The sequence below is a fragment of the Melanaphis sacchari genome, unplaced genomic scaffold (assembly GCF_002803265.2).
Source record: "Melanaphis sacchari strain LSU unplaced genomic scaffold, SCAv2.0 Contig21_pilon_pilon, whole genome shotgun sequence".
Classification (NCBI taxonomy): Eukaryota; Metazoa; Arthropoda; class Insecta; order Hemiptera; family Aphididae; genus Melanaphis; species Melanaphis sacchari.
Genome location: NW_020271096.1, coordinates 2,047,038 through 2,068,971, shown reverse-complemented (window position 1 = coordinate 2,068,971; position 21,934 = coordinate 2,047,038). Strand labels below are relative to the sequence as shown.

The 21,934-nt window shown below is 26.5% G+C and overlaps 2 protein-coding genes across 3 annotated transcripts; one reads left to right on the top strand and one right to left on the bottom strand.

Moving 5' to 3' along the window:
- Positions 1 to 299: 299 nt before the first annotated feature.
- On the bottom strand, positions 300 to 10,504 carry LOC112594054. Of its 2 annotated transcripts, none has more exons than XM_025338664.1 (4): positions 10,395 to 10,504; positions 9,968 to 10,155; positions 1,317 to 1,507; positions 300 to 721 (listed from the first exon to the last, which is right to left on the bottom strand). In XM_025338664.1, the coding sequence occupies exons 1-4, from the start codon at positions 10,410 to 10,412 to the stop codon at positions 558 to 560; spliced, it is 561 nt and encodes a 186-aa protein (XP_025194449.1). In that variant the 5' UTR covers positions 10,413 to 10,504; the 3' UTR covers positions 300 to 557. The 2 variants fall into 2 exon arrangements, with proteins under 2 accessions (XP_025194449.1, XP_025194448.1); XM_025338663.1 differs by having other exon boundaries at positions 301 to 721; positions 10,380 to 10,504.
- Positions 10,505 to 12,890: 2,386 nt separating this feature from the next.
- LOC112594044 (1,5-anhydro-D-fructose reductase-like) lies at positions 12,891 to 17,596 on the top strand. Its single transcript, XM_025338646.1, has 7 exons — positions 12,891 to 12,953; positions 15,082 to 15,249; positions 15,317 to 15,502; positions 15,676 to 15,920; positions 16,026 to 16,188; positions 16,303 to 16,400; positions 17,411 to 17,596. The coding sequence occupies exons 1-7, from the start codon at positions 12,891 to 12,893 to the stop codon at positions 17,439 to 17,441; spliced, it is 954 nt and encodes a 317-aa protein (XP_025194431.1). The 3' UTR covers positions 17,442 to 17,596.
- The last annotated feature ends 4,338 nt before the right edge of the window (positions 17,597 to 21,934 follow it).

The following is a 21,934-nucleotide window of genomic DNA, read 5'->3' as shown; positions in this document are numbered from 1 at the left end:
CAAATCACAAAACTATACATAAAAAATATATTGTTTATACTGAAAGGGTATTTTTTGGAATGTTAATCTGTAAAAAAAAAAAAAATAATACTAATGGTAATCGAGCTCTTTCATTTGCATTTAGTTACCACCAGAATACAATATTTTGTTTTATTTTTTTTCTTTAAGTAGTGCAAGAAGAAAAACTCCGTTAAAAAAAATGCGTTAATAATATTATTCGGATTTTTTTTTTTTATTTATTGTTATTATTCTTTCCGATCTAGCCAAAAGAAAATTAATCTCGTACATAAAATAAAAATAAAAAAGTCAAAAATAAGAATTAACAATTTAAATTTTGTTCTTTTGTTCTGGTTTGAGAATGATGGAGGAAAATCTTTATCTTTCGGAAACTATTAATTAAACTATAGTAAGATAACAAAGTGTGCACTGTTTTCTTATAGTTAATATGGAGTATAAATAAATAAATACATGTTTTTTTTTTTTTAAATAAAAATAAACTAAACGAATTAACATCAATAGTAATATACATTTTAATAATAATAACACTAATGTCTTGTTTACGTAAACACGCTCTGAAGTTCTCTGAATATCTCTTTCCGCTGGTAGAGGACTTCATTCATGCAGAACCTGGTCAAGAACCACGGACATTCGTACTTGATCTTCTCCACGATTCTGGTGCCGTTCAATAGGTCTACGAATATCATTTCCGATTTAGTGTCCACTGCAACACATGGTTTAGTGGTGAGCCAACATCATGAAAAACGGTATATTAATTATAGGTCAGTTGCAAAATTTGGTGTAAATATAAATGCATACCACTTTTAGGGGGCGGAAAAAATCAAACATGTATAATGAATTGATAATGAGGTCGGCCGGAACTGAAAAGTGAGATACGAGGGTGGCGACGTGTTTCCATAGAATACAACGTGCTATTAAATATAAAATATTAAACTGAATAAAATAAATCAAAGGTGAATCATTGTCTCGAGGGGGACGTTTTATTTCGTAAAAGTGAGAAAGGCGGTAGTCGATTTTCAAAATCATATAAATACAAATACAACAGTTTTTTTTACTATGTTCATTTTACCTATATTGTACGTTCAATTTACACGTCGCGTAATTATATGTTTCCATTAGGTTAGCTTAACATTAATGTGAATATTTTAATGTGTTTTACAAAAAAAAAAGTTTAGCACTATTTGGATTTTTTCAGGTATGTAAATTTAAAATTAAGATAAGTGTGTGTGTGTGTGTGTGTGTGTGTGTGTGACACGCACGCGTGCGTGTGTGTGGATGCACTCTCACACTATACTTACAACAATAAATCTTGGCAAAACAAGTCCGGTGTGTTGATTTGATTACGGGTTGCGTATGTGATTTGTCTACAATGAAATCACCGATAATCTTGTTGATCACGAACGGAATCTGAGATAAGTGCTCTTCGTACACGACCGTATAGTTCCATTGTTTGTGATCTGTCGATTCGCGCGTTATTATGAATTTCATTCTATATAGTATGAAAAATGTAAAATAAAAAATGAAATTTTCTCAATTATGATTACATAAAATAATATATTGTGATATTTGTTATATTTTACTGTATGTATGTATAGTTAGAGAACCATGGGCGTCACCAGGAATTTTTCTAGAGGGAGCAAAATTAATTTAAAAAATAAATCAAAATATTTTCTACATTTTATTTATAGTACATTATTATATTTAAGTATTGTTATTATATATTTTAGTTATAAAAGATTATAATTTTTTATCATTATTACAATTAGGTAACAAATTTAAAATTCTTGGAGGGAAGTACCCCGCCTTGCTTCCTCGTGGACGCCCATAGTTAAAACAGTTTATAATACACTGTTTTGAAAGTTGCAATCACCGTATCTATTGTCTATACAACATTAATGGGTCTCTAATATTTACATATATAAAATAATGACCGACGAAGCATTGGATTTTAAGCATTTAAAAAAAAAATAATAAATCCTGATATAAAACATAGTTATAACGTTTAAAAATAAAATAACTGTTTTTAAACTATTTTAATAACATTACAATAAAATATGAGAGTATGAATTTAAAATAGGTAAACGAAATCATAATTTTTAACTTAGGAACCAACCATCAATCGCCTCTCACTCGATAACACTTTTTCTTGGACACAGTTAAGTGTGACATTTGAGGATAACACAAGTCCAAAAAGTATTAAAATACATTTCAATTTGCTCGTGGTGCTTTCCGAAGTCACCTTTATTTCAGAAATCATCCGCGCACGGAATTCCTATTGATACTGAACATTTCAAACTATCCGTTGATGTTGCGGCAAATGATGGTGTATAATTATATACAGTTCAAATACTGAGCAGCATAAATACCTGATTTGTCAGTACTCAACGTTGATTTTAAATGACGCTGCTCCGTCTCTACAATAAGCGACTTCGTAGTGTTTGATAAGTTAAATGGTGTTGCCAGTGTTTACACCATTATTAATTTTGATTCAATTATTATTATTCCTATTTAATTAACTGGCTATGTATTCATACTACGATACCTACGCTATTTTATTTTTTTGTTCCTGGGATTACTACAGTCATTGGATAACTGTTTTGCTGTATCTTCAAAATAATTATAATTTATTATGATTAATTTTAATAATAAAACCATAACACGGCGTTCTAAATAGGCAATTTGGATACACTTTTTCCAGTGAAATATAAATTTAATATAATATTTGATAAAAATAAAATCATAAATATTATAAACAGTTTTATTTAAAACATTTTCAATATATCTGACAGTAATCATATAATTAAATTGTATTCTAAACTCTATTTCAGTAATAAGCTAAATTATCCTACCAACTTCAAATAACTTTTGGCATAATATTATTATTTAATTAATTTAAATTGCATTATAATATTTATCAATTATTATTAATAACATTTTTGTTGATTGTCAATTAATATTATTACTAAATATAATTTACTAAAAATCAAAAGTAATTTATTAATAATAATTATAATAGTTTATTTTTAATACTGTTTTTACGTTAAAATTAAATATTAATACATTTAAATTTTTTTTTTTTCGTAGATCTAAAAATAATTAAATTTGTATTATCTAAAAAACCATAAAAGTATCAAATACAGATAAAATTATGAACTAATTTAATATTGTGTTAGGTAGTTCAATTATTATCTGTTGTTTAAAAATTAAATGCAATTGAAAAGAAATAATATCAAAAATGAAAAATATATTAAAACTTGTATGCCACTTAGAAATAAAATTAATTTTACAAATATCAATATCGTTTTCTTTTCAAAGTATCCAATTTTATCAGTAAAACTTGTTATTGATTTGTGTTTGGAACTAAAGAAAGTTTCAATTTTGTTGACCATGCTATCTTTAAATAAATAAAAACCAATATTGGCTGAGGATATCTTCACAAGAACATTATGTAGTAATATAAAAATCATTTAAATTGATTTTATTCTCTAGATACAATATATCCTTATCATATTAGTTATTAATTTATTAAAATTACACTAAATTATCATATATGAATATATTATTACCCAACTAATATACATTTAGTCACTTTGCATACTTATAATATGTTATATAAACTTTAGCACACACGAATAAAATCAAATGAGACCAAATTCATGATTAACTAACTACTACTTCCATCAAGATTGTCATATTTTTCAGATTTTAGAATATGTGTGTATGAATCTATGAAAATAAATGTATTCATTGAAGATAAATACAAATAATCTGACACTTTTAAAAGCATTAGATTTGATAAAATAGAATAAAAAGTGATATTATTCGAATTTTAGTAGGCACTAAGTAATAGTTATAATATATTTTAATAAACTAAAAGAATTAATACAGCCCAGCTGATTATATAAAATTAAATTATTACATACAATTGAGCTTGGCATAATGATGTCTATTATTTATGCATTTTCTGAAAGGATGTAAATCATATAGGTACCCTTTTTAAATCACAGGTCAACTCATACAGATGAAATGTCTACTGAAATACATAGCAAAAATAAGACCGCTATTAACTTACTTATTCCTAGTAAAGACTACGATTGCTGAATTCAAAACATAAATTAAAACATTATATACTCAATAAAATAGATTTTTGTGAATAGTATTCAATTCCTTTGGGTTCATTAAGAACAGCTTTACGATTGTACGGAATTGACCTACCTGTTAACATGAATAAAAAATCAATTTTGAAAATGTTATAGTAGCCTATAAATTAGAGTAAAGAAGCTCTTTAGCTCAAAATTTGGGAAGAAACTTACAAACTTAGACTATGCCTACCTTAGTATATGTTCCAAGAATACCATGAAGATCAAAACTACAAAACTTATATAGAAGATCTAAGTAAATTTAAGACAATAATATTTTTTGGATTTTCAACAATGAAGTGTATTCATATCGCCTATATGTTACACCATAAAACACTCTATTCTTAATACAAGCAAGACAGAAGGTTGAGACCATAATATGATTGGCATTATTTCGATGAAATCGTATTTTATATTTATATTTACCTGATTTAACATTATCGAAACATAATAATAAACGTTCAAAAATTAGACGATTACTTGTGAAGTGATTTAAAAAACATCCGTCAAACTTTTAATTTAATGTGTAAACACTATAAACTATAAAATAATTGTAACCCGTATATTTTATTTTATGCATACATTTGTTGTACTACATAATAATATGATATATACAATTTATTGATACTGCGATGTTCTAAAAAACTTTTATAATATAAATGTTAATATATTGTTAAAAAAAAAAAAAAAAAAATGTATAAAGCAGTGACGAAACGAAAATGTCCTAACCAAATATAATAAAAATCGTAATATGCTATAGGATTATATTAAAATTCCATAGTAGGTACTTGTATTGTTTTGTGTACGCAAGACCATTGGCCGTGTGCACATAATAGTGCGTACAATATTATTTTAATTCTATTTCATCATAATCGAATCAACTACGAAATAGCTTGACCATACGTTTATTTGATAATAATACTATTATGAGCCGTATGCGTTTATGTAGGTATTAATAATAATATGTTAGGGGCAAATCCCGAAATCCGGCATGCACCATAAAGTGCCGGTTGATGATAATAATATTATGACCATGGCAGAACAAATCCCGAAAGCTCGTTTGCTTTTATCAAAAAAAAAAAAAAACACAATACAATACAATACAATACAATAAAGAGCAATCTACATAAATTCATTTTCAGAATAAGATATTGTAAAAAATACAGTGGATAATAGAACGTTCAGTATCGTTAATTCCACTCTTCTAAAAGTTATCGTATATCTACGTATATACATCGGTAATATGACAATTTTATTGACAACATTACACGTCTGTTTTCAAGAAAAAAAATATAATAAATATCTTAAGACGATTATACATCCAGTATAGAAATTAATTTGAAACATTTATTTACCCACAATAAATTTATAGTACTGATTTTCATTACCACTACGATGAAATTCGAGACGAAATAATCGTTTGCGTCCAACAGTGTGACGCCATCTGGTTATACGTTCGCAAACCACAGTGGAATGGAGTCAACATTAGATTCAGGAAAAATTATTTTTCAAAAACATTACTAGTACCGATCGTGCTTACTAAGACCACAGTTTTCTTTAGACTTATATAATAGTTGTCATGACTTTTTTTCATATATATATTAACTATCTATTACGTCTGACTGAAATATTTGAAAACGTTAATCTGTTATACACAATAGTATGTCTTTATGAGAATGCAAATAGTATTATTATTTAATTATTTAACTACTGTAACTTAATAAATCTTATCCTCATAATAAATCCATAAAATTACAGAATAAATGTCTAAAAACTAGACATTATTTTAATCAAAGGTACGCGTGATTGTTCCTAGTTAAATCAAGAGTTTTGAAAAATTAAATAAACAAAATTATACCTCCATAACATAATATTTATAAAAGATTTTAATTTAAATTAATTAAAAAAAAAATAAAAAATCTTATGGGCATTTAACATATTAAATAAATTTAGGTTTATTTTTAAAGTACTTAATTACCTCAAGCAAATGCAGTTACATTATTAAGTATAATTATATAATTATTAAGTGCTCATTGCGAAACCACAAAATTATACAGCAAAACTGTTTGACGTGGTTTAAGTTTGTACAGTCTGTTTAATCTATACCAAATCCAAATCATAAACTAAAAACTAAATACTTACACAAAATTAAATTCAAGGTTACTTAAAAACTTAAACATCATACATTTTAAGAAACCTGACATAAAATAGTAAAATGTTGCATGCACTAGGGGAAACTATGTTAAAAAATAGTTAATTAACTTTGTGACATTATTTATTTATTTTTTTTTTTTTTTGCTAAGTCTTTGAATTTAATCAAAAATGTAATTAACACATCACATTTAACTTGCATAATTTTTTCATAAAACATTTTCGACCTTTGATAAATTGCATAAACTACCAATAAAAATAAACGATTATAAATTACGTATGCAACTTTCAGACATAATAATATTATCATAACAAACCTATACTAAATAGACTCAGTGATTAATAATTAATAACTAATATATTAAATCCTGTTGGTTTGATTTGTTAAACTCTTATAAATAACAATTATATCATAAAAACCAAATTATCATTTTCTGATTAGGTTTTAGTTCTGATTAAATTTTCTGTTAAAATCGTATATTTATTTAGGTAACTAATAATAAGATGATTATGTTGATGCACTCATAAATATATTACATAGTTTGTAATAATATCTATATGTAAAAATAAGTTTAAAGATTAAAACGTGAGACTTAAATCAAATATATTTTATACAGTATACTTCAATGGTCAGACTTCAGTTAGAAAATAAAAAACAAAAAAAAAACACATTCTTTTGTTGCAAGAACATCTGCATTTTTATAACTGGAAAACTGACAACATTCTTTTATATATAATTTTTCGAAGTGTTAAGCTTACTAAGTACCTACTTTATAATAAGCATAAACAAAATATCCATTGAGCATAATGGTTTATCCTTAACGTACGCTACGATTTGAATGTAAGTGAATATGTGTACAGCATATAATATTGAGGACTGCATTGCAATTTTATTGTTTTTATCGACAATATAACAATAATAATAATAGGTAATATTAACAATAATAATATAAACTGTGAATCGCTATATCGTACCGTCCAAGCGCCGTTTTTATCTCGTAAACACGTATTACCGGGATGGCTTTTATACACAATATATTATAATAATATACCTATTTTCTGCATACCTTACCGATATCGACGTTGCACAAATATATATATGCAATGTGATGTGATGTTTGTGCGTATAAATAAATTGTATGCACGATGGGTACAAGATAAGTCATGTAGTGACCGATGAAAATCGCACCATGTTGGTCTAACATTTGTATGGTCTATACAAAAATAACAAATTATATTATTATCATTTAGAATAGTATTATACTCCGATACACCGCCGCCATATGATGGGAAATAAAATAAAATTACGTAACAGTAATAATATAATACATATAAAAACCACCAACAACGTCAATATTTTTTTTTTATTTTCGTGTACACTGTACTAACTTTAGTTTACCAGTAAATAAATTAAACATAAATATGTATCTTCATTCTTCGGGTACCAACAAAATTAATTATATACTCGTATACGCCTATTATGCTATAAGTAATGATTATTGTTCCTGTTGTATTAGAATTAGTATTTAACTTGTGATAAACTGTTTTACCGAAAGTATTTGATCCTACATAAATCGTAAACAAGGTACTTGTGTTTGTTGAAACGCATAAAAAGTTCATATGGTCACTCAATAATACTCGACTAAAAATTGTCAAAAATGTGTGAAAAAAAAAAGAAAGCATATAACAGGCAAACTGTAGTGTAAAATATCATTCTCCGAACGTTTTTGGTAATATAATTATGTAGACAAATAATAAATGACCTATTAAGGTGCTGTATTGAGTAAAAAATGTACTTAACTGCAATAAAATTACGAAAAGTCTTTTGGTGTAGTTAACCATTAATAATAAAAACATATTTATTTGTTTAAATATTTTATTTTTCATAAACACATAGAATGTATACGAAAGAGACGCAACGTAGTGTATACAAAATTATTAAATAAATAAGAAAAATAAAGGTAGAATAGCAGAAAGTTTAATTTAAACTTTTATGATACACTCAGAGGGCCAATTTGAGTTAAAACCTATTTTACTAAAATCGCAAACATAAAAGATACTTATCGTTTATTTGATGTGTATATACTATAAACTTTAGGGGGAGAAAATAAATGGACGACAATTTATAATTCTGAAAACTTCTTTTAAGGGTTCATCAAAAAAAAAAAAAAAAAAAAATGGTATTTTATACTTCAAAATAACCCTTGTCAATTTGTTTATGTTTATAAAAATATGCATTAATATATATAGTAGGTATACCAACAATATTGTACGCACATTTTAATTCGTACTCATTTCTCAATAACGGCTTGTAACATTTATATGTAATCATAAACATTAAGTTCACTGTTATTTTTTTTATACTCTCATAATATTTAAAGTACTTCTATATTTAAATTTCTGTAAGACTTGCTCGTGGATTTTATCTAGGGCAAAGACAAGTTCGTAAAATTTAGATCGATAAGTATCCCATAAAAGTGAGCAGTTAATAATAATTATTAGATATAATAAATAGTTATTTTAAATATTATATCTTATATTATATTGTATTGTTAAATATTCCTAAATCATATATTTTTTGCTAACCTATATTATAAAATTTAATAAAAATTTGAACTATGCATTTATAACACACAAGTCATGAAAATAAGATTGTATTATATATCATAGTGTTAATTTTAAAGTAGATTTATTTAAAGAAATAAAACAATACTGAAATAAATAGATATCATTTTTTTATTGAATAAGTTGTAAGATAAGTTAATATGTTTCCTTAAGCGAACGATTTGTGAATATTAAAAGTTAAAATATTTCCTTTCTGTGTGTTGTTAATTTTCTGTGGTATTGGATATTCTAATATTAGATCTTACGAGGGATAATCGTATGATATTTTTTTATAGTAAAACAATAATTATCTAATTAATTAAAAACCAAAGTGGGCATGTGTCTATTAGATTATCGATCATCTCATGCGATTTAACATATTTACTTACTACTATTCCTATTCCTACGCATTATCCATATTTTTTATATGTTTTCTAAAATATGCCATATTGGTAAAATGTCTCTCTATTATATAATGCAATATACTTGTATCAGCAGTTACCAACTTTTTTAGTCGGCGGTGCCATTTTGTTAGGCTAAATTTAGGTATGATACTCTTCTATAAATACCACGAGGGCATGAAAATATTTATTTTTTCATCCTCGTATGAATCGTGATGCCCTTGAAATAAGATCGCAGTGCCCTTAAGAACCGCTACAATACATTTATAGCGCACGTGCGTACACTACATTATAATAACATATGAGTAGCTGAAGCGTTTCTCAACATTTTTTGAACCGTGACACCCTTCGACAGTATTTTATAAGAATTCAATTTCATGTAGAATTATAGAACTTTATGATGGGGCCACAAAGTGCACGATGAACGTGATATAATGCAAAAGCTTTAAAAGCTTTATCGCACACGCAGTATTACATGATATTCAACTTAAATGATTACTACTAAAAATACAATTTTAATTTAATTCGTTGTCTTCTTATCAATATAATTATGCGCGTAGATTCAGCGGACCGCCATCGTTAATAAATATACACAATATGAATAGTTGTAACAAAAGCGTATTAATAAAACCATTGTGCACGTTTTATACTTACATGGTCGGATTGAGCTTCATAACGTTAGAGAAGTCCGACACGTATTCCCAGACGTCGTGCGGCTTGGCATTTTCCATATTGCCGCTGATGAACCGCACGTTATTCTCGTGTTTGGCTGTCAGCATCAGAGCCAACACGACCGCAATACTACCGAAAACCAGCATCCGTCGGTGTCGGTAAATGACCATCTGTGCACAGAGACCAAATAGGACGGTTATAATAATATGATATGGGTACCTAATATCGTATGATGCGTATTACAACAGTAATCGTATACGATAACGTGGCGTTTGTGTTCCTAAAAAGTATTTAACAAACGGAAGGTAATATAGCCTATAGGTATCATAAGAGGGGAGGGGGCAGTGATAACTATGAAAATAATAATAATAAGAATAAAATAAAATATGAATACTTTGGTGTAGCGTACGATTTTCGAAAAATTCATGATTGGTCACGATAGACTTCTTGACGTGGCCGGCACTGTTGAAAACGAATACAACCGATTGCGCGCGGACGGGTAAACGCGTCCGAGTCATGTGTTCGCGCAAGATATAATAATAATATTAATATATACACGATGTAAACGGTTTTGAATAATTTTGTTTCAGATAATGTTATTCCGGTATGAAAACAATATCGGACAGATAAAAATATGTTCGAAAACCGACTGTTAGCCGTACTGCAACATATTACTGTGTTCACGTTTACGAATAAATAAATAGTATTTTATCATTTACGTAACGTAAATGGTAATATGTTTTTGAATAAAACTCGATCGGTGCAATCGAATAAATCCAATCTGTGAAAAATAATGGTAATCGACTACTTGCGTATTTCATAACTATACGTTTTAAAAATATTTCCTTGTTAAAATCCAAAAATTATACAAAATTATATTCAAAAGTTATTAAAATTATGAATTTTAAATCCATGTTTATTTTGACAACGCGTTAATATTATTAAACAAACTACAATTTACCAATATACATTTTTTTTTTTTTTTAAGGTCTATTAAACTTTATAATAAATAACAATGCGTGTTGTTTTTATTTTTTATGTCAAAAGACACTTTTTTTTAGTAGAAAAAAATGTTTAGATTTTTAACTTTGAAAGTAATTTTTGGTAAAATATTAGAGCTAGTACTTCAAGGGGGTAGACAGTACAAAAATTCTAGCATTTATTAAAATTATCGATAAAATATAAAAGAACAATAATTAAGGAAAAACGAAAATTATTACACAAACCATTTTTTAATTAAACACATTCCGTTTTTTTTTTTTTTTTTACTCAAATACAAAAAATAGTTACCATTGAAAATTGAAATTTAATGTTTATTTAAAAACTTTTTTATACATATTTTCAAAATATTTCCACATTTTTAGGCTATATACCTATATATTAATAGACGATCACAAAAATTTGTAAAAAAAATGCATAACATTTTTAACAATCATACCTAAAATATGAAAATGTAGTATAAGGTTCCTCGTAAAAATTTATTATTAGAGTTGAAAAATAAAGTTAAGCCTAATTTCATCAAATGCTTAAAATCGTTTATAATTATACTAAATTATTAATGTAATTCAAAAAAAACTAATCATAGTTGCTTAAAACTTTTCTACTTAAATTATTTTTCAACAAAATAATTTTAAATTAATTTTAATCTATTTATACTATAAACCTATTCACGCTTTAGTAGAATACTACGTAATATTGACTTATAAATTAATACACTAAATGCATCCGAGTTAAATTTGATTGCCTAATACTAACATTTAGCGTAACACGTGCAAATAAATAATATTATTGATTTTCTGATTTGGTGTATAGATGATATTATTTCCAACATATCAATTCTACATAGCTGTCCTGCTTAGCGTTGCTTTTTTTTTTTTTGATCATTTAACAGCAGCAATTTTTTTTTTTTAAAGATTTCATTATTGTTAAACGACCTAAATTTGATTTTCTTTTCATTCTAAATCAAAAACTAACAACTCGAAAGTTTTAAATAGTGTGAACCAAAAACAACGATTAAGTTTTTTATTTTATTTATTTAATACTACATCAACTATTCACTAAAATACTTATTTCTAATAGTAATCAGTAATTGGTTACATGGATAAAAAAAATAATTATCTTTATGACTTTATGTGCGTCTTTGCCGAAAATTTAGAAAATCAATAACTCAATTTTTCATTAACTTATAGAATCAAAAATAAGTTTAAAACTTGCTCCACGATGTATTCTTTCATTTAAAAAAAATATCAAGATAATCAAAGAGTAGTTTCAAAAAACATGAGTATCACAAAAATTGTATTTTTCACATTTACATAAATTAATTACATATATATAATATGATATACAATTTACTACTTCAAGGTAATTTCTATGAATGGTATCTACTTTAAAAACGATAAATGCGTGATGAGTAATGCAGAAATTTGTTTAACCTATTAAATTATCATTAGAAAAATAAATTTCTAATACTATTATATAAATAAATTATAAAATAATAATAATAATTGCGCACTGTGCTTTTATATCTACGTTATATGTATCACGTGTAAATATTGTTATAATTATTTCAACAATTATAGAATATAATATAAATAAATTTCGTTAAAATAAATCGATTTAAACATTAGATTTTATTAGAATAATTATTTAATTTTATTTAATATCGATTCGGTCTCATAAACATCATATTTAGTGTATTTCCCAACGGCTTTAATTATATTATCATTGATATCTACCTACTTATATACTGTATTACAATGAACTTTATTTTGAAACCGTGTAAAAGTTTCACAGCCATTCAAGTTAAACAATGTTAAGTCATTCACTATAAATAAAAGTATTTAATATTAATGCTTATCAGTATTAATACCATTCTATATCGTGCATTACCTTTGATTTACACATAATGGCATATTTTAAATTGCAGTCAGGTGGCAGAATGCCGGCAATAGGTTATGGGACATTTTTGGTAAGTCCTTTGAAACTAATATTAATCGGATACGTAAATAATAATATCAATATATGTCAATTTAAGGAATTAATATTTTATTTATTTTTTTTGTCCCCGATGTTCTCATTTTATTTTATTATTATATTCTCTGAAGTCTATATCGTTGTATCTCATTCAAAATATGTGCGTTCAAACTTCTAATTTTTACATTTATAATATTTTTGCTATAGTTATTTACAGTTTATATTATTTCCTAACTATTTAATCTTTGTTTTAAAGTATATTAAGAACTAATATTTAATTTGCATCTTCCGATTGTCTAATTATTAAGTATTTACCCAACACTATTCTACTAACAATCAAACTTGATCACTAAATAGAACAGGTTAAGAAACATTCTAAAATATTTAAATCAAATAAACTGATAACTTTATAAACTTTATAGTTTTATAAAAATCCGTTCTTCTATGTTTGGTTTTATAGTTTTATACAATTATCTACATTATTATTGAATATTTCTATTATTAAATAAATTAATAGATTATAATATTATATAGAGCACAAAAATATTACTATATAACCGATTATAGATTTACTAAAAATTACCAATTACCATCCCGGGCCATAAATCTGTTATGTCCTCTACTCCTCGCATTCATATGATTCAGAGTTGTGATCAATAAAATCAATTAATTCAGTACTTATTATACATTTTATTAAAATTAGATATAATATCAAAAATATTTAATTATAAAATTTTAATAACATTATACTCGATATATACCTATACTCAGATATTTATCATATATTAAAATCTAATATTTATTATCCATTAACATAATAGTTATGTATGTATATAATTATTTTAAGTTGTAGTTTTTGTGTTTATATAAAAAAAAATAGATTATATTTCAAAAGATACATCTCACTATTTCAATATATTATGCTTCTAAAAAAGTTATTACTTATTTATGTTTTTCATACTTAACGAGAGTTTTTGAAATTATTTATCATGAATTATATTTAATTTTTAATTTAATTATAATTATAATAAGTACTAAATAATCGATTTATTAATCGCGTCCCTTAATCGTAAAATTTCCGTTCGACAAAGCCATACAAAATTTACAGCACATGGTATAGCAATAACAGAACAGTACTGTTATAAATAAATTATAAAATATTCATAGAAACAGAAACTGACTGTCTGTTCAGAATCGTTTTCCGAAAACAATGATTTATTATTGAGTGCAACATTTAACACACCCATTACAGTGATTTAATGACAAGGTAAAATCCTACTATAAAACAGAACGACTTCCTTGGTTTATTTTTTTTTTTTTTATATTATAATGCAATTTTTTCAAATTAAATTACAAATATAAAAAGTAGTTTAAAATAATTACTCATTTAAATAGTTGTACATTATTAAATTAATCTTATTTTGATCCTGCTTAAATGTATATACAGTGATGTGAATTCTATAACACAAATTTATAATATCGTTTTATACATGGTAGTATTTACTCGTACGCTGTATAGAATAATTTTATATAACAGTGTTAAATTTTTATAGTAAAATTGTAATTTATTTATATTTATACACATAAATATAATTGTCAGAACTATAAAATTGAGAAACAAAACTATTTTGCTTTATGTTTAATAAAGTTTTACATTATTCACTTCATGATTTATTAGTCATTAGTTATTAATTTTTACTTATTACTTTTAATTTTTATATTTAATTTCTCCAATTGCTATTAACAAAATTAAATTTTCAAACAAGAAATGATTTTTTAATCAAATCTAAATTTTGTAAGATAATTTCAAATTTGTATATTTTTTTAATAAAGAATTTCAATTTTTATACCGTATAAAATGTATATAACACGGTATAATACAAAAATTTATTAAACCATACCTTAATACTCACAGTATCATACAAAATGTTATACGCATATAATACAAAAAAACCTTATTTTTACAAAATTACGTATATGAAAATTAATGTTATTAAATTAACTTGGTTATTGATTTGTTTATTACTTAGTCGTGTAAAAAAATTACAATTTATAACTTTATTAAAACTATTTTTAAACAACTTATTCATTCTATTAAATTATGACTTTTAATATTGTTTTAGGCTACTGAGCTTGAATTAGAAAAATCTTTAAATATAGCACTGGAAACTGGCTATAGGTTAATTGACACAGCCGTTGGTTACAATAATGAAGCAGTCATCGGAAAGGTTTTAAATGAATGGATTTCAGCTGGTAAAGTGACTAGAGACGAATTATTCATCATAACTAAAGTATAGTTTCAAAATTATTTTAAAAACAAAGATTAAAATATTACAATATAAGTGTATTACTACGTAGCTTCCGTGTTATGGAAATCGAGCTGAAGATGTAGATAAGTATATCCAGCAATCACTAGAAAACTTGCAACTAGATTATATTGACATGTATCTAGTGCACCTTCCAATAGGCTTGTTTAAAAATGGTAAATCTGATTATAGTGAGATGGAGATAGATAAAAGTACGGATCACCTAAAAATTTGGAAGGTAGGTTGTTGAAACATTTTTTCTTATATTAACGATAGATATGGTAATCAATAACCAGATACAACTCAAAATTGTATTATTTATTTTTATTTCTATATTACTAATTATAAAATATATACCTAATAACCAAACAATTAAGCTTCGATGTTAATAAGGTACGTTAATTATTTCAGAAAATGGAGGATCAAGTGCACAATGGCCGTACGAAAGCGATAGGTTTATCGAACTTCAATATCAAACAAATACAAAGAATATTAGATAATTGTAAAATTAAACCCGAAAATCTCCAGAACGAAAACCATTTGTACTTACAATCTCCGGAAGTAGTGGAATTTTGCAAAAATAATGGTATAATCTTTACATCGTACTCGAGTCTGGGCATGAAAGCATTTAGAGAAATAGCAGGACTTAGTTGGAAGTAATGAAATGGACATAATATTTTCCGTGTAGAACTTCACTTCGAATAAAAGGCTTAGTAACTAATCAAGTGTTTGTTTGTGTGTATGTGGTGTTTTTTAAACAGAAATGAACAGTTACCAAACATGTTGGAGAATGATGTATTGGTCAATATAGCAAAAAAGCACGGCAAGACTCCAGCACAGGTGTTGTTAAGGTTTATCAATCAGAAGGGTGTGTCTGTCATACCCAAGAGCACGACCCCACAACGAATAGTTGAAAATTTTCAAGTATTTATATTTTTATTTTCTATTGTTAACATTGATCACATTCAACGAAATAATGCGTTAATGAAATTATACACCATGTCATAACATTAACGGTTTATACGTTTTACCCGAAAGATTTTTGATTTTAAATTGGATACGGGAGACATGGATGCTCTGCGCAGTCAGGACGATGGAGAAGGAGGACGTATCGTACGATTTACAATGATTAAAAAGTAAGTCACATTTCTTTGTTGTATTAATTCAACTTAAATTAAATTTTAATGTGTTAAGTTAGATCAATTCTAAACCGACGGAACACACCTTTTATTAGATTAAATGAACATATTTTAGTTTTTTAAATGTGTGTCATCAAATTTTTATAAGCGTCAAATTAATATTATAAACCAGAAACTGGAATAAAAAAAAAATTTAAAAAAATATTATTATAACTAAAACCGAACACTTACTCAAACCCGAATTCAATTTTAAGAACAGAAATCGGAGTACAAACCGATATTTTTAGAAAGAAATTGTTCAATTCTTAGAGCATATTTATTCTGGTTTAAATACATTTTTTTCTAGTTGATACTTAGTGGGTTGATCGTTTGATCTATATAAACGTTCAATATTTAAAATGTCAATATATGTTATATATTATACCAGGTGTTCAATAAGTTTGGAAACTCTTAATTACTATAGACATATATGCATATTTTAATACCTAAATAGAGCAATAACACATAACACTACTTTTTATGTATAACATAAAATATTTAATAACATCATTAATCAAATCTTATAATCGTTTATCAGATCATATTAGTGTAATAACTGTTTTTAAACTTATTAAACACCCTATGTATCATAAAAAATATGTGACTATAGATTACACTATTATTATAGTTATTATATAAATTAAGTTTTAATCTCAGAAATATACATACAACTGTATTTATATAAGTTTTAAATACAAGTGCATTTTTCTAAGTCGTATACAACTTAAGTTGGTAGTCGTTAGTACCGATATATACCAGAATCATAATTTGTATTCTAAAGAACCTAAATAAAAAATGAAACTTATTTTTTATTCTATGAGACGGTGGAACTAACAAAATAGATTTTTCCAGTCCCCAGTTTTTACCTTACGACTCATATTTATCAACTGATATTATTATCATTAATTTATAAATATAATATACAATTTTTACTGAATGTTTAAAATATTTAATTTTTTTTTTTTTAGTATTGCTGATCATCCAGAATATCCATTTTGATCCTGTAAAGATAATATTTTGAAACACAAAATATTGGTAGTTCTTAATAAAAATAATTAAATGTCAATGTAGTTATTGTCAAATCGATAATATATTTCTGTACTTTTTACTGTTCAATGTTAATATGTAAAACGGCTGTTAATTTTTAATTACGATGAATTATAATAGTAAAATTAAGTTTAATATATTATGTAATAATTATCAAAAGACGATAAGTGTCTTTGATAATTTTCAGTTTTATCAATAGACTACCATTATATCTATGTCAACATCGTTTTACTATTAATTATACTATTAAGGCTAATAATTACAATTAAAAATAATAAATTATTTCCTTATTATTATATAATGAGTAAAATATTAATTTTGTAACCATTAATACAAATTATAATAAGAAGCAGATGTTCTAGTAAAAAAAATTTTACAACTGTATACATAATACAGCGGCATAATGGACTCCCACATTTCCGAAGTGAATTAAAAAAAAACGATACAAGATAAAGAAAAAAAATTTTTATTTTTAAAAACTATATTATATAAGGTTTTTTTAAAATTATTTTTTAAAAATTATATCGTCTAAATGATTGCCTTGACGAGCAACGCACATATGGAGCCGTTCTCGAAAATTTTCCATCACTTTCGCCAGCATATCGAGTGGAATCGCGGAGATTTCTTGACGGATGGCCTCTTTTAGTTCTTCAATGGTTCTTGGTCGATGTTTGAAAACTTCAGCTTTGAGGTATCCCCATAAGAAATAATCACATGGGCTCAAATCAGGGGAGCGAGGAGGCCATGTAATGTTTTCCCTTAAAGAGATCAAGCGACCAGGAAACATTTTTTGCAATACAGCACGAGAACAACGGGCTGTATGAGCTGTGGCCCCATCCTGTTGAAACCAGAAGACATCATTATTTTCATACTCTTCGATTTTCGGGCGTAAAAAGTTCTCCAACATCTCGCAGTACCGGTTGGAAGTCACAGTAACTGTAACATCACCCTCTTCAAAAAAATAAGGCCCCACGATGCCTACCGAGGACAAAGCACACCAAACTGTTACTTTAGGACTATGAAGAGGTCGTTGGTGTATTTTTAGAGGGTTTTCAGCAGCCCAATAACGAAAATTTTGTTTGTTCACTGTGCCAGAAATGTGGAAATGTGCTTCGTCGCTACTCCACACAATACCGTTGGGAGGCACAACTTTAAGGATTGCATTACAGCAATCTTTTCGTTTTCCCCAATCTGTTGGACTTAATTCCTGAGTTACCATAATCTTATATGGGTGTAATTTAAGATCACAGTGCAAAATTCGCCTTACCGTTCGATCCGATATCCCGAGAGCAGAGGCATGTTTCCGAGCAGAACGCGACGGAGACTGCTCTATCGATGTTCTTACTGCGGCAATGTTTTCCGGTGTTCTCACGGACTTGGGACGTCCAACCGGTTTTTTAGGCATTGCAGATCCCGTTGCTCTTAAATTTTGTACCCAATTCAAAATCGTTTTCCGATCAGGGACACTTTCGTTTGGATTCAAACTGAACCGAGTGCGAAATGCTCTCTGTGTCGCGATCACACATTCAGCGTTTTTGAAAAATGCCTCAATAACGAAACCACGTTGTTCACCAGACCACGGCATGATGACGACTAAAAACCTTATTAATAATCTAATCTAGCGAAATAAACCACTTTAATTTAATCAGTTTAATTACGCGCTAATGATTATTTGAAATATGGGAGTCCATTACGCCGCACCCTGTATAATGCTAATAATACAAAAATTTAATAAATTATGATTTTTTTTTTTTTTTTTTTTTTTTTAATAATTTAACAGTTTTTAAATAGTTTATGTTTTTGCAATATGTATGAATAACTATTAAAAATGAAAACATTTATAGAATATTGACACACATAATTTCGAAATTTCTCCCACGTATCTATGTCGATTTCATAATTTAATTTATTATAGACTCACGAAAAACAATTATTTTTTTGTTTCTATAGGGTTGCTATTGGTTACACAAAATAAAATAGTTATTATAAACTTATATAATTTTAGACTGTATTTTAATCAAAACCACCTAAATGACTATATAAAAATATGTGTATTTTATATTTAACAGAGTTAAAGACAAGTTAAATCCACCGGCGTTATTTAATTTGCCATGGGAAACGCCGTATAAATCAATAATAATTGATATATTTTCTATATAAAATCAAGGCCTAAAACGAATGACCCTTACGCCTTTTCACAATTCTCAACCAACTTTTATAAAGTTTTCGTCAGTAGATTCGGAGTGTCAAAAGCTACTTTTTACTTTTCAGCATATAAATGTCGAGTAATAGTCGACTTACGAAAAATGATCATTGATTTATTATTTTACGTTATTGTTTCCATTGGTTACAGAAAATAAAATACGCGTCATGATTTGAAACAATTTTTGATCTATATTTTAAATTTGATCAAAAAAAATCCAAAAAACTGCGTAGTTAACATTTAACAGAGTTAAAGAAGGAGTAATTCCACAGGCATTTAATTTTCCAGTGGCAACGCTATATAGGATCAGATGGTATAAATATATATATATATATATATATATCAAGGATGGACAGCAAAAAGTGACATTCGAGCCGCCCAATATATTAATAAATATGGAAGAGCCAAAATGAAAAAAAAAATTCATATTAATGTATGAATATGATTATCGTAAAGAAGATAATTAGATATCAATTGTAATAAAATGTATAAAATGCGAAACAATATATGATATTAATTAATAATTAAAAATAAAAATAAATACAAATTTAAATATTATATCAAAAACACTATTTTTTTTCAAATTTCTTCTATAAATTGGAATTCAATAAAATATTATACTTCTTCAAATACATAAATTCATATTGAAAATAATTTTTTTTTATAAAAATGTTTATATCTTACAATAATATGCGAGCCATATGAGTCTATGACGGGAGCTGCAGTTTGGCCATCCCTGGTATATTAAATGGTTTAAGTTTGGAAACATAATAGATGCTTATCTGAATAAGTTTTTTCTTTTGATATTTGATCCAATTATTTAACGAAAATATATTGTGTGAACTGTGCTGTGTACTACAACTTAACAGCAACACGTAAAGCATACCAGGGTAATGCTCGGAAAGCAAGTGTTACACTCGTGAAGTAAGTAAAATCTATAATATCATGTTGAATACTCTGCACATCTACTTGAGAACATAAAAATATTAATTAATTTTGAACAATACACTTATAAACATACACAATACATTTATCTATACTATTTTTTGTGGGTCTTGTGTTGTATAAATTAGAAATCGTTGTCAATTCCGAACAGTAAACTTGAATTATTTATATAATATAATACATATATAGCTACTATACAAAGTTTTCGCAAAGATTTACAGATATTTAAATTGGTGAGGTAGAATACCGCTATCCCGCCGACACTTTTAAACAATAAATCTTCGTATAAACCTTGGTATTGAGGGAAATAGTTTTTTTTTTTTTATTATTATTTCGATAAGACAGATAGCAATAACAAAACGAGTATCAATTGAAATCTCACTATATCCGACTAAATCCGGCTAAATCCATTCGTGATACGTTCACAGCGACAAACAATCGGTATTAAAAATAATATATATAAACACCTGAATTCGACCGCTAATTTTTTCTCAAAATACTCAGATCACGAGTCCACTTATCAAATATATCCAACACGGCACCCAGAGTATACGATCAGCTATTGCAAATAGGACGCGTTATAACTTCTAAATCTTATTACATTAGGTATGTAATACATTATTTTATAATCACCATATTATTTATTTATTTTATAACAACTTCAACAGAGTTAACGTCTTTATAACATATTATTTTAGATATCGAAATATCGACCAAGTACTGAAAGTAGAATATTCTAGAATCATACAAAAAAAAAAAAAACCCTAGACAAAAAAATTCTAGTTATAAATTAAATTATAATTGTATTAAAATTATATATTTTTTATTACAAAAAAACTGCCTATATATTTTTGTGTCGAGAAATTCCATCAGGTTTTTTGGTGTGTGAATTTGTTATAAAATGATCGATATCTTATGTATTTATATACATAATTATACGGGTTATATTTTATACCATAGAGCTTGTCTGTGGTTCTATTAAAATAAAAAAGGTATACGGGGACTTAATGTTAATCATTACATTACTGTACCTAATACCTTTTTATTTAATGATTATAATTGGTAGTAAGGTATTTCGATAACGCTTTTCAACTTTAAAAAAAAACGGTTCTCTAAAAACGCCATCATGCTTACAACACAAACCAAAAATCCACGGCCCTTGAATTCGTTGTCCGTAATTTTGATTATTTATTACTTCGTCTTCATCTGAACTCTCATAATTTTCATCAGACTTTTCCTCAGATTTGCGATCTCCGAGACGTAATCTTCCACGATTATATTTCCTTTAACCTTAGAA

What these genes read in the sequence shown, in the direction of transcription:
- LOC112594044 (XM_025338646.1), top strand. Translation starts at nt 12,891, where the DNA reads ATGGCATATTTTAAATTGCAGTCAGGTGGCAGAATGCCGGCAATAGGT. An exon ending in ATAGCAGGACTTAGTTGGAA is followed by an intron (nt 15,921 to 16,025) that starts GTAATGAAATGG and finishes TTTTTTAAACAG; the next exon opens with AAATGAACAGTTACCAAACA. An exon ending in CGATTTACAATGATTAAAAA is followed by an intron (nt 16,401 to 17,410) that starts GTAAGTCACATT and finishes TTTTTTTTTTAG; the next exon opens with TATTGCTGATCATCCAGAAT.
- LOC112594054 (XM_025338663.1), bottom strand. Translation starts at nt 10,412, where the DNA reads ATGAATTTTTCGAAAATCGTACGCTACACCAAA. An exon ending in AAATCGTACGCTACACCAAA is followed by an intron (nt 10,156 to 10,379) that starts GTATTCATATTT and finishes CTCTGTGCACAG; the next exon opens with ATGGTCATTTACCGACACCG. An exon ending in ATGAAGCTCAATCCGACCAT is followed by an intron (nt 1,508 to 9,967) that starts GTAAGTATAAAA and finishes CATACTATATAG; the next exon opens with AATGAAATTCATAATAACGC.